This window comes from Oncorhynchus keta, chromosome 12, assembly GCF_023373465.1.
Source record: "Oncorhynchus keta strain PuntledgeMale-10-30-2019 chromosome 12, Oket_V2, whole genome shotgun sequence".
Lineage (NCBI taxonomy): Eukaryota > Metazoa > Chordata > Actinopteri > Salmoniformes > Salmonidae > Oncorhynchus > Oncorhynchus keta.
Window position 1 is genome coordinate 17,967,994 of NC_068432.1, and position 16,744 is coordinate 17,984,737.

Consider the following 16,744-nt stretch of genomic DNA (forward strand, 5'->3'; position numbering starts at 1 on the left):
AGATATTTTGAATGGTTGAAAAAAACTGGGCAAAATAATGTTGGTTTAATATCTTCTCAAAATGCACTTCTATGTTGTACGGATAGAGGTTTCGTGAGATTCCTAATCCGAATTACTCCCAGTGGAGAGCGACTAGCTGAGCGCACTAGTTTGTGCCTGCATCCATTGCCCCCCTTGAGTGTGTGAGCACGAACATTTTGCCCAGGCGGATTAATTCGTGTTGTGTGTGTGCTACGGCTGCTAGTCACTCATTCTGCGAGCTGCTCTCGTGCGTATTCGGGTAGCTGCAAGGACCAACTCGAATATTGCTATCAGAATACAGTAGTTGGAAAACATACATTTCTTCAGAACACTGAAATCGTTGTCAAGTCTGTCCATCTATTCTTCAAGGAGAATATCTTTGTGAGATATTGCAATGCTTCAAACAAGGTATCTCATCTGGGCATTGCTCTTTGGCTATGCAGGTAAGATTGTTTTTTTTAATGTTTTTTTTTCTAGAAATGATTGAATATCGCCAACTCATACATGTTACAATGAAAATTATTTAAATTCTGAAAGTGCTTTGTTTTGTTCACAGTATAGCAGTGTCCGTATGTGTCCCATCCGTGCTAACTGCGTCTCAAATGTGTCTCAAAGAATGGACAGTTAGATCTATCATATTAGAGCTGTCGCTTCGGAATATAAACAGGCAATGGAAACCTGAGTTTCTCATAGATAAGAGACGAACGGGAAAGTATGGCTCTTCTCTCAGTAATGGCTGTGAAGCGAAATAACCGACATTTGAACCTTATTTCATAATCATATAGACTACATCTCAAGTAGGCTCTGTCTGTAGTTTACTGTTTAGGCTACTAATTATCTGCGTAATAAGATATCACTTGTCCGTTAATTGAGTCGTTGCATTGCCTCATGGTTTTAATATACACGGTTTGAGCAGTTGGACAAACAGTTTTTCCTAACCTTGAGCGTTGCTGTTGCGGAGGAGTGGGTATAGCGCCAAGGAGGAGATGGATGCGTTCCGTCTTGGGAGGAGAGTCAGTGAAACAAGTATTGCCTTGCTGGTCCTTTGTGTCAGCAAAATCACCCAACAGTTAATGTGTTTGAATTATTGTCCATCACATTTAATTAATGGAACCAATAGGCGTACCATTTTTTACAGTAGGCTAATACAAAGAGTTTGGTAGCTTTTTATGCTTATATATATATATGGAGGTGGCGCGCATATTGTGCTCTCAGCGTTGGTTGCCGATGGGGATGATTTGTTTCTTTCCTCAAACCTAACACCTGCAAATATTTTTTATGAAAGCGGCAACTACGACACTTCTTGGTAGCGTAATAGTAGTCTAGGTTAAACGCGAAAGCGTAATGTTTTATTTTGTTTTCAATTAAACTTGTTTCAGAATTTCTTTATCAATTCATGCGTAAATGTGAAAGCTCTCGGCTGATTTTCAATCGCAAAGTTGAAGCCTTCCAATAGGCTACATTGTATTTGATGCGTAGAGCCTACTCAGTGCAGACTGTGCGTGCTTGTAACGTGAGCCACATAGGGGCATAGTTAGCTATATCAATACATTTCACATGAATACATACATACCTAGCCCTTCTAGACAGGCTTGTATATGCGACAAAGATTTTTTAAATCCCCGAACTGAATAGGCCTATAGATTTTGGGAGAGAACAGAAAACAGACCCCTGTAGACAGAAAAGTAATTAGTAATATGCTACTATTATCTATACAAGTATCTAAAGAAATGGGTCAGTAGTCATTATGAATCCCATGGTAAACAATGCTATCCAACCAGAGAGCGCGGACTCAGGCGGGGACCCGTTATATTGGATCAGTCTGTATATTGTCGCCCCCCCACACACACACATGCACACGCAGATACACACCACAAACAAGCAAATATGTTTTTTCTTCTTCTAGAATGCATGTGTTTTTGCATAAAGATGTCTATATGTAAAACAAATGTATTGCTAAGCAAACACAAAACACTCCTTTGTCTTTGGTTGAACTAGGGGCGTGGCATTGATCTGCAGGGAGGTTTAGAAGGGAAGCTCCAGTGGCAATGTGGGGAAGAAAGTTGTCATGAGGACTAAGCAACAGTAGGGGGAATATTAAGAGCACCTCAAAATTAGTAGCCTACTTCATTCAGTGTTCACTATAAATACCCAGAGACTGCTTCAGTTCTTTTTTGAGGAGGGAAAGTGTAATTGACTAGACAGAGATAATTGAACAATTGTGAATAACTAAGTCCTAACCCATTGCAAGGGAGTTAAAATAAGAAATTGATCACATTATTTGATTGGCCTGGGAGGTATTAAGTGAGTAATGACAGTACTGTGATGTTAGAAAGCAAACTTTTTTTAAAAATGTGCAGAAACAATGTAATTAAATATATTCATTTCCACTTTGCTGACAATTACATTTCGATGCCAAGGGCTAATAAACTTAGAAGGAACCCTGGCCACTGTCCAAGAAAATGCCCAATCACCGCTAGATTCTTTGCTGGATGAAATTCAATACAATTGTTTGAGAGAGAAACTAACTGAATATGAAAAGTGGCTTATAGTACTGCCTTGACAAAAAGGCAGCGAGACAAAGACTTTGGCTGGTTGGGGGAGTATGAATAGTAACTGGTTCTGTGGAATGGAGGTGCATCATCACATCTGTTACCATCGGTGTATAGCCAGAGAGAAACATGGTGGTTCCAACCAGACAGACTGGGAGCTGTTGCTGGTTACATTCCATTCTCTGACTTAGTCAAGTACAGATGTTGGATCTTCATTTGATCACTATTTTTTTGCTGCGAATTTTCCTGGCACTTCAGGAAATGCAAACGTCTAGTGTATTTGAGTTTTAAAAAGTCTTCTAAAGTTTGTAATTTCCACATTGACATTTCAGACTTGATTTGCCCTAATGAAAAATGTATCAACCCCAACAAAAATGTCCATTAATTATAATCCACATAATAATTCTTATTTCCTGCAAACTGGCTCCAAATAAGATCCTACATATGTAAGAAGCACATTGAGGACCATCTCCATTCTTTCTTCCCTCTTTTTTTATACATCACCTTTGTCCACCAGAGCTGTTTTAAGGAGCTTGTATAGTTGACTCCTTTCACAGTTTGAATATATATTACATTTGGGCGATGAGATTTGTGGCAAGGGGTAATGGTGCAGAAACTCTCCCTGTGCGGTTGTCATGTGTTGACATGTAAATGTTAGCATGCAGCTGCTCCTGCAGCACTCCTTACCATTAAGTGCATGTGTGACTGCCAGCCAAAAGATGGCCCCGGCCGGCCACACATTCCCATCACATTGGCGACATTCTCTGGGAAGCCCCTGGTGCTTTTTGCCAGGTTCAGGTCCCCATCAACATCAAAGAAGTAAATCCAGGAGAGAACACGCTTCAGGGAGTTCTTTAAAGTCAAGCAAATAAATAAAAGGGAATGCAAAGACTTTCCAAAAAGCGTGTTGTTTATGCGTGTCCGGCGTAGAGTTCACCTCAAGAAGAGGGCGAAGTTTAAGATTAGTCAACAGTTGGGGAAAAAATAAACAATTCCACAATGGTTAACATCTGGGACTTCAACTTCTGTGGCAAGTTCAAAGCCACTATGAAAATAGGATTGCCTATTTTTGAGAGGCGGAAGCAGTAAAAAGCAGCCTAACAAGGGAAAATTATAAGTCTTTCGGTCTGTTGCATGGAATGGGATATGAATAAAACATCCAGCTGGATACTTCAAACCCCATCCCATTCTAGTTGGGTGAGAGGCATAGCGTTTAAAGGGATATACACGGTTTCAGACTTCTCTGTTGCCTTAACTCTGCAATAATGTAGCATTGTAAATATTATGGCCCTTGTTCCGGATTGCTATTGTTAGCACCTCCACTTTATGGTATAACCTAACTGTGTGTATCCACATGGAGGATGACTTTATCCCACCCAGATTGGAGATAAATTATACTTCAAATTTGGCATAACATTAATAGTCTTCAATGTAACACTACTGTTGTTTGTAATGATTGGCTACATCTGTGCATATGAAGTATAGGTTATTCCTCCCGTTACATAATGGCACGTCCGCCCTTGATCTCCCGGTGTGGGCCCAATGAGGCATTAATAGCAACCTCTTTTAAAGTTTATCATTCCATCTGGCAGCTGTCCCTTAGCAGATTTTGCAGTCAAGGCTGATTGTGTTCACCACAACGTAGGAGAACCACTGTGTGTCTAGGAGTGCTCAAAAGACTGAATGTGGAAATGGGCGGCAATTCAATTTAGTGAGGCGAAATGTGTTCATAGATAAGCCACATTTGGAAGAATTGATTTCATCCCAAGGATGAGTGTTCATGGAACATAAACTAAAGAGATCCCCTTTGAACCAATCCAGTCAAAAAGTATAAATTCCCCTATATTTAATTAGAGTAAGACAGCAAGTGCAAAAATAGACTGAAAGTGAAAAGCCTTAAATTATTTGCTCAACTGGCAGGTTAAAAAGTAATATGATTAACCACGAAACAGAATCTCATTGGTGAGTAATTTATTGCAGCGCCACTTGTTCCATTTGCTGAAACCTGATGAGATTGCAGATGTTTTTTTATTTATTTAACTAGGCAAGTCAGTTAAGAACAAATTCTTATTTTCAATGATGGCCTAGGAACTGCCTTGTTCAGGGGCAGAACGACAGATTTTTACCTTGGATTTGATCTTGCAACCTTTCGGATACAAGTCCAATGCTCTAACCACAAGGCTACCTGCCACTCCAATGTTATCCAACACTCTAAGAAAACAAAGGGTTCCAAATAGGTTCCTGTGCAGCCCCATAGGAGCACCCTGTTTGGTTACACGTAGAACCCTTTTTAGTTCCAGGTAGAACCCTTTCCGGTTCTACCTAGGCTTGGGGGGGTATACTGTATATACTGTATACCGGGGTATTTGGAAAAAGGAAATGCATCATTTTTCAATACCGTCAAAACTATTTATTTGAAGTGTTTCAATACATTTGAGTATTTGTTCTCTAAGGGGGGAAAAGATGCTAGAACCTTAAACGGTTCTTCGGCGATCCTCATAGGATAACCCGTTGAAGAACCCTTTTGAGTTCAATGTAGAACAAGGAACCCAAAAGTGTTCTACCTTGAACCAAAAGGGTTAACTTATGGGGACATCCGAAGAACCCTTTTGGAACCCTTTTTTCTAAGAGTGTAGCTACTTAAGTTATTACCTGCTGTCAACTTTAGGATATGAAGCAGATTGTGTTCTTCATTTCACCTGTCACATTGTCAATTATGAAGCTTACCGTAGTTCCCCAGAACAGTTGAACCAGTTACGTGTTTGTTTGTAAATGGGAAAAAGCGAGCTTGGTGAGTCCATAGCATTCTATCTCTCTCTGCGAGTCTCTGTTGTGTGGCGCACATCATATGATGAAGTTACACTTGTATGCAATTCACTGCAAACATTTTGCCATCAGATATCTTATGGTTTTAAGAGCTATGGATGAGTTCTGTACAGCTGCCATTTTTTCCCTCCTCCGTTCTTAACCCATCTGCTCCATCTATACATGCTGCTCTTCCTTCAGAAAAGCATACATAACAACTCTGTTCATTTGCACAGTTTCTCTCGTTCACTTTCGCTTTTGAATGTCCACACTCACCCAAAATGACATTCGGTAGCTACTAGCTATGCTCATATTACTTTATGAGCTGAATTTGCCTGTTTTTGCAGTTAGTTTGTTTTTGCTCGTTAGAATTTAGCTAACAGCGTCTGTGATTTCGCTATTAGTTTAATAATTTTGTTAGCATTCAGGTAATAGAGGCCCAATGGTCTTTTGTTGCGTTCTTAGCGGCCCCTTGTGTGCTATGCCGTATGCCAGTAATACCTCAAATCCCGGAACGAGAGAAGGACAGTATGACAATATGAAACCTGTAACCGAAAGGGTTCTACCTGGAACCAAAAAGAGTAGGTTATAAATAGCACCTATTTTTCCCAAGAGTGTAAAGACTACACTAATGTGTTCAAGTCAATGATATTTCTGTGGCTCTAGCGTAGTTGTAGGCCTGCATGGTGCATTGGAGTAGTTTGACTGTGAGACAGATATTGGGGGCTAAATAACCAGTATGTGCCAAAGATTCTCAATACCATGGTTTTACTGTCTCATAATACGATTAGTGAGTGGGAATAATTGTCAGAAACTGCAAAGTTATCATCAAAACGAAATGGTTTCATATTTCACTACTTGAATGAACCCAACGAGCAAATGGATGAAAATTTCTAAATGACTACACTGGCAGCTTGTGTTATATTTTTCCATTGCTGACTGTTTGATAAGGATGGGCCGCCTTTGCATATTAATCAATCCATGAAAAGGGACTCATACTGATTTGCATTGTGTAAGCTCTGAAGGCATCCTATAGAGTATTGGAGGAGAAAAAAGAAAGAGAAATGGGTTCGGGTTTGTCATGCTGAAAAGCAACCTCTCCCTCCCCTTGCCCCCCGTCTCTGAAAGGATTTTAAAAAAAAAATTGAAGTGGAAAGGCCTTCGAAAGTCGAGAGGACCTATAAAAGGCGACCCTGTATGGGACCCAGGACGTGCGCACTCACACACACACACACGGCTGTTAGGGGAGGACACAAGGAGGACTGGGGGCATGTGCTGTACCCCAAGATCAGTGAATGACTCATCACTCTGATGTATTGGCACTTAGCAATGGCACTTAGCTCATCCTGTGGGTTAGATGCACGCCTGCTGATTGGCTAGGTTGGTTTTATAGGTCCTATGGATGATGCTGCAGCATCTTTGTCTGAAGCAAAGAAAACATGGCCTCCACTGGGGGAGAAGAACATGACAGGATGTGTGCTAGTCTCTAGAATTGTTTACTCCTTAGTAGAACGGTGCTGCTATCGCCACACCTTAAGCACAGGCAGTGTCAATGTTGATGCAGGACTATTCTTAGGTCATCAGAAAATAACTGATTGCTAAATGATCCATGATAGATTACTTATTACTATCAACAAGTATTTACTAGGGCCGGGACGATACCAGTATCGCGATAATGGGGAAAGGAAACAAAACACGAAGGGGATTTAGCTTCTTTAGGAAACCATCCTTAATGTCAGAAACAAACATCATTATGTTGTCAACCGAGTCACATTTTGAGGGTATAATGTCATTTGACTTTTAAAATAATAAATTACTTCATTACTCAATGACAGCAGCGAATTGGCCACGTTGGTTGGTGATATGGACTCGGACATATCCTTGCACTGTGGAAGCCCAGGGGAGTCAGAGGTGAAACTCACAATGAAAAATGACAGCGGGAGACCGTTTTGCGGTGGTCAAACAAAAGTTGTTCTTTAGTAAAGGTTGGGGAGAACAGTTGATGTGTAGTTGATGTGTTGAATCTGTAAACCGGTGTGCCACAAACTTGACTTCTTACTAGATATGAAAACTAATCTGACCATGGGTCTATTTGTGTACTCTATCCTGTCTGATTATCCAGCAGTCTGACATACTGTACATATGCACACCATCAACTGAACTAGCCACTAAGGACTTCATAAAATAATGTTGATTGATTGAATGAAAGTGCTCTATAGCATCATGATAATACTGGTGTGTGTGTGTGTGTGTGTGTGTGTGTGTGTGTGTGTGTGTGTGTGTGTGTGTGTGTGTGTGCGATGTGTATGTTGAATGGGAGGCATGCAATTGTATCACAGAATTTATTATGGAAACTCTTTCTGCTTTTGAGAAAAAGAGAGGAAGGAAGAGAGCAACTGTATGAGAGGGCGAGAGAGATGTTCCTGACCACAATTGTATCCTATTTATTGCTCTGCTCCTTTCTGGCTCTCTCTCCCTCTCTCTATTAGTATGTTCCTCTAGGTCAGTTAAAGTGAGGGAAGTGATATGGAGACTCAGGGCTCAGCAGCCGAAGGCAAGGTGGAAGAGAGGAGTTGGAGATGATAGGAGGGATAGAGATGTCGAGCAAGGAGGAAGAGAAGGGAGGAGTGGAGCGAGAGGAGAATGGAGGGAAAAAGGAAGAGGCGAGTGAAGAGGAGTGAGAGGAGTGGAGGGAGAGGAACATGGAGAGGAGAGGGAAGAGGGAGAGGAGAAGGAAGAGAGAGAGGAGGAGGAAGAGGGAGAGCACACCCGAGAGGGGAGCCTATGTTTCCATGCAGTGCGTTGGCACGAAGTCCCACCATTCACAAGGTATTGCTCGCCTGAGTTAGAGTACCTCATAATAAGCTATAGACCACACTATCTAGCAAGAGATTTTTGATCTATATTTTTCGTAGATGTTTATTTACCATCCCAAACCAATGCTGGCACTAAGAAACCACTCAAAGAGGTGTTTAAGGCCATAAGTAAACAAAAAAATGCTCATACAGAAGTGCCGTTCTTAGTGCAGGGGATTTTAATGCAGGCAAACTTAAATCCGTTTTACCTCATTTCTACCAGCATGTCACATGTGCAACCAGAGGATTAAAAAAAAATCTAGATCACACACAGAGATGCATACAAAGCTCTCCTTTGCACTCCATTTGGAAAATCTGACCATAATTTTATCCTCCTGATTCCTGCTTACTAGCAAATCTTGAAGCAGGAAGTACCAGTGACTCGCTCAATACGGAAGTGGTCAGATGACACGATACTATACTACAGGACTGTTTTGCTAGAACAGACTGAAATATGTTCCGGGATTCATCCAATGGCATTGAGGAGTATACCAGCTCAGTGTGGCAGGGCTTGCAAACTATTGCGGACTACAAAGGGAAAGGGAGCTTCCCAGTGATGCAAGCCTACCCGATGGGCTAAATGCCTTTTATGCTCACTTCGAAGCAAACAACACTGAAGCATGCATGAGAGTACCAGCGGTTCCAGATGAATGTGTGATCACTCTTTCCGTAATTGATGTGAGCAAGACCTTTTAAACAGATCAACATTCACAAGGTCCGCAGGGCCAGACGGATTACCAAGACGTGTACTCATTTACATTACATTTAAGTCATTTAGCAGACGCTCTTATCCAGAGCGACTTACAAATTGGTGCATTCACCTTATGACATCTAGTGGAACAGCCACTTTACAATAGTGCATCTAAATCTTTTAAGGGGGGTGAGAAGGATTACTTTATCCTATCCTAGGTATTCCTTAAAGAGGTGGGGTTTCAGGTGTCTCCGGAAGGTGGTGATTGACTCCGCTGTCCTGGCGTCGTGGGGAGTTTGTTCCACCATTGGGGGCCAGAGCAGCGAACAGTTTTGACTGGGCTGAGCGGGAACTGTACTTCCTCAGTGGTAGGGAGGCGAGCAGGCCAGAGGTGGATGAACGCAGTGCCCTTGTTTGGGTGTAGGGCCTGATCAGAGCCTGGAGGTACTGAGGTGCCGTTCCCCTCACAGCTCCGTAGGCAAGCACCATGGTCTTGTAGCGGATGCGAGCTTCAACTGGAAGCCAGTGGAGAGAGTGGAGGAGCAGGGTGACGTGAGAGAACTTGGGAAGGTTGAACACCAGACGGGCTGCAGCGTTCTGGATGAGTTGTAGGGGTTTAATGGCACAGGCAGGGAGCCCAGCCAACAGCGAGTTGCAGTAATCCAGACGGGAGATGACAAGTGCCTGGATTAGGACCTGCGTCGCTTCCTGTGTGAGGCAGGGTCGTACTCTGCGGATGTTGTAGAGCATGAACCTACAGGAACGGGCCACCGCCTTGATGTTAGTTGAGAACGACAGGGTGTTGTCCAGGATCACGCCAAGGTTCTTAGCGCTCTGGGAGGAGGACACAATGGAGTTGTCAACCGTGATGGCGAGATCATGGAACGGGCAGTCCTTCCCCGGGAGGAAGAGCAGCTCCGTCTTGCCGAGGTTCAGCTTGAGGTGGTGATCCGTCATCCACACTGATATGTCTGCCAGACATACTCAGAGTATGCACGGACCAACTGGCAAGTGTCTTCACTAAACATTTTCAACCTCTCCCTGACTGAGTCTGTAAAACCAACATGTTTCAAGCAGACCATTCTGTATACTTCTGGCCCTTCTTTGGACACTGTGTTAACAACCATCCAGGCGAGCTTCAATGCCATACAACTCTCCTTCCGTGGCCTCCAATTGCTCTTAAATACAAGTAAAACTAAATGCATGCTCTTCAACCGATCGCTGCCTGCACATGCCCGCCTGTCCAACATCACTCCTCTGGACGGTTCTGACCTAGAATATGTGGACAACTACAAATACCTAGGTGTCTGGTTAGACCATAAACTCTCCTTCCAGACTCACATCAAACATCTCCAATCCAAAGTTAAATCTAGAATTGGCTTCCTATTTCGCAACAAGCATCCTTCACTCATGCTGCCAAACATTCCCTTGTAAAACTGACCATCCTACCTATCCTCAATGTCAATTACAAAATAGCCTCCAATACCCTACTCAATAAATTGGATGCAGTCTATTATAGTGCCATCTGTTTTGTCACCAAAGCCCCATATGCTACCCACCACTGTGACCTGTATGCTCTCGTTGGCTGGCCCTCGCTTCATACTGGTCGCCAAACCCACTGGTTCCAGGTCATCTACAAGATCCTGCGAGGTCACCCCTTATCTCAGCTCGCTGGTCACCATAGCAGCACCCACCTGTAGCAAGCGCTCCAGCAGGTATATCTCTCTGGTCACCCCCAAAAACAATTCTTCCTTTGGCCGCCTCTCCTTCCAGTTCTCTGATGCCAATGACTGGAGTGAACTACAAAAATCTCTGAAACTGAACACACTTAACCCCTCTCTAGCTTTAAGCACCAGCTGTCAGAGCAGCTCACAGATTACTGCACCTGTACATAGCCCATATAATTTAGCCCAAACAACTCCCTTTCCCCCTACTGTATTTATTTATTTATTTTGCTCCTTTGCACCCCATTATTTCTATCTCTACCTTGTGCATTCTTCCACTGCAAATTTACCATTCCAGTGTTTTACATGCTATATTGTATTTACTTTGCCACCATGGCCTTTTTTGCCTTTACCTCCCTTATCTCACCTCATTTGCTCACATTGTATATAGACTTATTTTTCTACTGTATTATTGACTGTATGTTTATTTACTCCATGTGTAACTCTGTTGTTGTATGTGTCAAACTGCTTTGCTTTATCTTGGCCAGGTCGCAATTGTAAATGAGAACTTGTTCTCAACTTGCCTACCTGGTTAAATAAAGGTGAAATAAAACATTTGAGAAAGACCACCATAGTCCCTGTGCCCAAGAAAGCGAAGTTAACCTGCCTAAATGAATACTGCCCTGTGGCACTCACGTCGGTAGCCATGAAGTGCTTGGAAAGGCTGGCCATGGCTCACATCAACTACATCATCCCGAGAACCCTAGACCCACTCAAAATCACATACCGCCCGAACAGATCCACGCAATCTCAATCGCACTCCACACTGACCTTTCCCACCTGAACAAAAGGAACACCTATATGAGAATGCTGTTCATTGACTACAGCTCAGTGTTCAACACCATAGTGCCCTCAAAGCTCATCACTAAGCTATGGGCCCACGACTACGTGGCCAAGTATGACTCCAACACCATCATTAAGTTTGCTTACGACACAATGGTGGTAGGCCTAATCACCGACAACGATGAGACAGCCTATAGGGAGGAGGTCAGAGACCTGACAGTATGGTGCCAGGACAACAACCTCTCCCTCAACGTGAGCAAGACAAAGGAGATGATTGTGGACTTCAGGAAAGGAGGGCCGAACACGCCCCCATTTAAATCAACTTGGCTGTAGTGGAGTGGGTCAAGAGTTTCAAGTTCCTTGGTGTCCACATCACCAACAAACGTTCATGGTCCAAACACACCAAGAAAGTCGTGGAGAGGGCACGACAACGCCTTTTTCCCCTCATTAGACTGAAACATTTTGGCATGGGTCCCCAGACTTTCAAAAAGTTCTACAGCTGCAACTTCAAGAGCATCCTGACTGGTTGCATCACCGCCGGATATGGCAACTGCTCGGCATCCGACCGTAAGACGCTACAGAAGGTAGTGCGTACAGCCCAATACATCATTGGGGCCAAGCCTCCTGCCATCCAGGACCTATATACTAGGCAGTGTCAGGAAGGGCCAAAGAATTGTCAGACTCCAGTCACCCAAGTCATAGACTGTTCTCTCTGCTACCGCACGGCAAGCGGTACCGGAGAGCCACGTCTAGGTCCATAAATCTCCTTAACAGCCTTTAACCCCCAGATATAAGACTGCTGAACAATTATTCAAATGGCCACCCGGACTGTTTACAGCAGCATTTTAGAATTATAAATGAGTCTAAACGGTTAAAGGACCAAATAGTTGAGTCTGCTTTGTGTTTTCATTTTTGCCATGGAAAAACTATTCCCAATAATTTTCCAATGTAGTTTTTTTAACCTTTTCTAGAGGACATTCTGCTATGTTCTGCTATGTACATTTAGCGTATTCTTTAAGCACATTATATTCTGCACCTATAGTCAGTGCTTGACTTGGACTGAAATAGGTTCCGGTACTCATTTTGGGTGCCGGTATTGTTTATGTTTTAGGTGAAGGAACTCCACAATACTTTTGAGCTGAGAGGAATAGGAGCTCAAGCAGTAGAATATTTTAGGTGCCAGTACTCAGCTCCAATTGAGCTCCTGCTCAAGTCAAGCACTGCCTATAGTAGGCTACATAACATGTTGCCAAAGGCTCCTCTGTATTCAACTGGCATGTTTTGCTGGGTTCTCTTTCAGAGCACAAGATGAGCTGACAAGTTGAATAAGAAGTTAACAGCTAACCCAAAAGTTATTTGATTTATTTTATTTCACCTTTATTTAACCAGGTAGGCAAGTTGAGAACAAGTTCTCATTTACAATTGCGACCTGGCCAAGATAAAGCAAAGCAGTTTGACACATACAACAACACAGAGTTACACATGGAGTAAAACAAACATACAGTATATGTTATAATAATACAGTATAAACAAGTCTATATACGATGTGAGCAAATGAGGTGAGATAAGGGAGGTAAAGGCAAAAAAAAGGCCATGGTGGCAAAGTAAATACAATATAGCAAGTAAAACACTAGAATGTGTAAAGTAGAAATAAAAATATTTGGGTGCAAAATAAAATAAATACAGTAGGGAAAGAGGTGGTTGTTTGGGCTAAATTATAGGTGGGCTATGTACAGGTGCAGTAATCTGTGAGCTGCTCTGACAGTTGGTGCTTAAAGCTAGTGAGGGAGATAAGTGTTTCCGGTTTCAGAGATTTTTGTAGTTCATTCCAGTCATTGGCAGCAGAGAACTGGAAGTAGAGGTGGGCTAAAGAAAGAATTGGTTTTGGGGGTGACCAGAGAGATATAACTGCTGGAGCGCGTGCTACAGGTTGGTGCTGCTATGGTGACCAGCGAGCTGAGATAAGGGGGGACTTTACCTAGCAGGGTCTTGTAGATGACATGGAGCCAGTGGGTTTGACGACGAGTATGAAGCGAGGGCTAGCCAACGAGAGCGTACAGGTCGCAATGGTGGGTAGTATATGGGGCTTTGGTGACAAAACGGATGGCACTATAATAGACTGCATCCAAAAGTCGAGGTTTGGTAGGATGGTCAGTTTTACAAGGGTATGTTTGGCAGCATGAGTGGAGGATGCTTTGTTGCGAAATAGGAAGCCATTTCTAGATTTAACTTTGGATTGGAGATGTTTGATGTGGGTCTGGAAGGATAGTTTACAGTCTAACCAGACACCTAGGTATTTGTAGGTGTCCACGTATTCTAAGTCAGAGCCGTCCAGAGTAGTGATGTTGGACAGGCGGGCAGGTGCAGGCAGCGATCGGTTGAAGAGCATGCATTTAGTTTTACTTGTATTTAAGAGCAATTGGAGGCCACGGAAAGAGAGTTGTATGGCATTAAAGCCTGCCTGGAGCGTTGTTAACACAGTGTCCAAAGAAGGGCCAGAAGTATACAGAATGGTGTCGTCTGCGTAGAGGTGGATCAGAGACTCACCAGCAGCAAGAGCGACATCATTGATGTATACAGAGAAGAGAGTCGGTCCAAGAATTGAACCCTGTGGCACCCCCATAGAGACTGCCAGAGGTCCGGACAGCAGACCCTCCGATTTGACACACTGAACTCTATCAGAGAAGTAGTTGGTGATCCAGGCGAGGCAATCATTTGAGAAACCAAGGCTGTCGAGTCTGCCGATGAGGATGTGGTGATTGACAGAGTCGAAAGCCTTGGCCAGATCAATTATTGGGGCAACTAGAACAGAGAAATATTAATGAGGTCTTTCATTTGATGAGGTAAATATTGTCTGTTAAAGCTTAATGAAATGGATATTGAGATTGTGTCTACATGCAACGATTTGGATAGCCTGGTAATATCTCTTTCACCTGGATATATTCACAACAAAAATTGAAACCATCTAAATGAATTCAAGTTGGAAGAGATAATGCTGCCATAGCCTCCCTTTTATTTACTTTTGCAGCAGCGCGCGACATTAGCAGAAGATTTGGCAAGGTGACTAAATCCATGCCTAGTTATCCCCATACTGTTTATGCCCCTTTAGCAGGCTGTGAAAGACATCTTTAAAAGCATTATCTACAATTAGACACATTTGCTGGCATTGCTGTGATGTTCAATCCATGCATCTCTGTATCAATGTTCTGTGCAAGCCAAGATCATGCTAGTAGAAGCCAAACAATAGATTTACAGTGGTGGTGGTGATGGGTTGCTGAGGCGCTGCCGTCAATACGGAAATTTGGACACCTTAATCAACTCTGATTGGCTAAGACAAATGGTGGTGTTGTGTTCGGGGGTAGCAGGTGGTTAGTGGACTGATGTGTTTGATTTCCAGAGAGAGATTGGTAATGTCCTTCCTGTCCCAATGAATTGTCCTTGAACCGCACACAATTCAACCAAAGTCTGGGAAGAGTCCTATTTTTTACATTCTAAGATCTTGTGACCAATTTTTTACAACGTGTACCTTTGCAGACAATTTACAGATAAATTATACAAACTAAAATAATAAATAAAACAACATGTTACTAACCAACCAATCTGAGATCACATTCCATCATACTATATGAGGAAACCTTTGAAACAGTGTGAGACTTTCCCCATTTGACCCCTTCCAAAGACCATGAAGGAGGGCTCCTCGTTATGTTGTTTATGGTCAAGCCGCAGGACTTCACAAGAATAGGGGAGCCCGTGATTTATTAGGGTTGTGGACTAAAAACAATATCAAAGAAGACCTCTTAAAGAAAAACCTGGTGCCCCTATATGCACCCAGCGAGAGAAAAAAGAGAGGCAAAGGCAAACAAAGGTAGAGGCAAGGTGGGGGGAATGGGCGGAGGAATAGAAAGAGCGAGGGCACAATGGAGAGTGTCATCGGGGAGGGGCTGCTGGGCACTCGAGTGAGCGTGCAGCTGAATTGATTGTGGTCCGTCGCTGTGTTACAGCCCATCATCTGTAATATGCCTCACTCTAATGGTAGTTAAGGCTTTTTTCTCCGTACAACCACAAATCCCTTTATATAATCTTGGACCATGACCAATCCAGGCCTATTAAGATGCTTACTCTTTCATATTCCCTATATTAACTTGACCACATTTACACATGGACAATTCCATGTTAACAGAGTGACAGTGAGACTCATATTTTTCACTTTAAAATGTATATCATACAAAAACACAATGATTGCAAAGTTATACAAACCATACAACTCTATGCACAAGGACCACTTCTAACAATATCCACTGAAAATTTGACAAAAACACATTTATTTGAAGAACACCGCACAACATAAGTTTGGTAACAGAATAAGCACAAACCTTCATTCTGTTACCAAACTTAGCATCTGCACTTTTCTTCAAGTAAATGTGTTTTTGTAAAATGTTGTATGGTTTGTTTAACTTTGCAGTCATTGTTTTTTGTTTGACATGGGCCTACATTTTAAAGTGAAAAATCTTAGTCTCAGTTTTACCATGGAATTGTCCACATCTGAACAAAATAAATGGTATAATGAACAGAAATTGTAAATGGCCACCAAAAATAGTGCAGCCGAGATGCTCAGGCATCAAATCTAAACCAGCAACCTCACTTGGCTGGAACATAAGGATTGATTATCTTCTCTAACTCGCTGCTCTTACGCCAGTGTATAATGTTCTGATTACACCACAGCAAGTGTAGAACTGCTCAGATGACTGACAGCTGTCTCGTTTCATCTGCATTGGCTGCTGTGCAAGTGGTGCTTTGCTGATCAGTTAGCCATTGCAGCAAGGTTCTGCATCTGTACACATAATTAGTCGAGTAAGTGGGCTGAAAATATTGTATTTTCTGAAATAGTATGTTTAGCTCCAGGAAAACTACACCAATGTATTAGTGTTCCTAAACATGTACTGTCAGAGATGTATTATACCACATTGCCAAAAGTATATGGACACCTGCTTGTCGAACATCTCATTCCATAATCATGGGCATTAATATAGAGTTGGTCCCCCCCTTTGCTGCTATGACAGCCTCTACTCTTCTGGGAAGGTTTTCCACTAGACGTTGGAACATTTTTGAAGGGTCTTCCCTAAACTGTTGCCACAAACCTGGATGCACAGAATTGTCTAGAATGTCATTGTATACTGTAGCATTAAGATTTCCCTTCACTGGAACTAAGGGGCCTAGTCTGAACCATGAAAAACAGCCCCAAACCATTATTCCTCCATAGTGCCAATGGAAACCCATTGGCACTATGTGTTGGGGCAGGTAGCGTTCTCCTGG

General features: G+C 42.7%; 1 protein-coding gene across 12 annotated transcripts in view; it reads left to right on the forward strand.

The window, feature by feature from the left end:
• Positions 1-255: 255 nt before the first annotated feature.
• The window catches only part of LOC118391049 (neural cell adhesion molecule 1-like), a 320,476-nt gene continuing 303,987 nt past the window's right edge, over positions 256-16,744 (forward strand). For all 12 annotated transcript variants that reach the window (XM_035782008.2, XM_052457770.1, XM_035782012.2 and 9 more), the window contains exon 1: positions 256-464. In XM_035782008.2, coding sequence (XP_035637901.1) covers positions 416-464 — 49 coding nt within the window. In that variant the 5' untranslated portion in view covers positions 256-415. The remainder of the gene's footprint in view (positions 465-16,744) is intronic.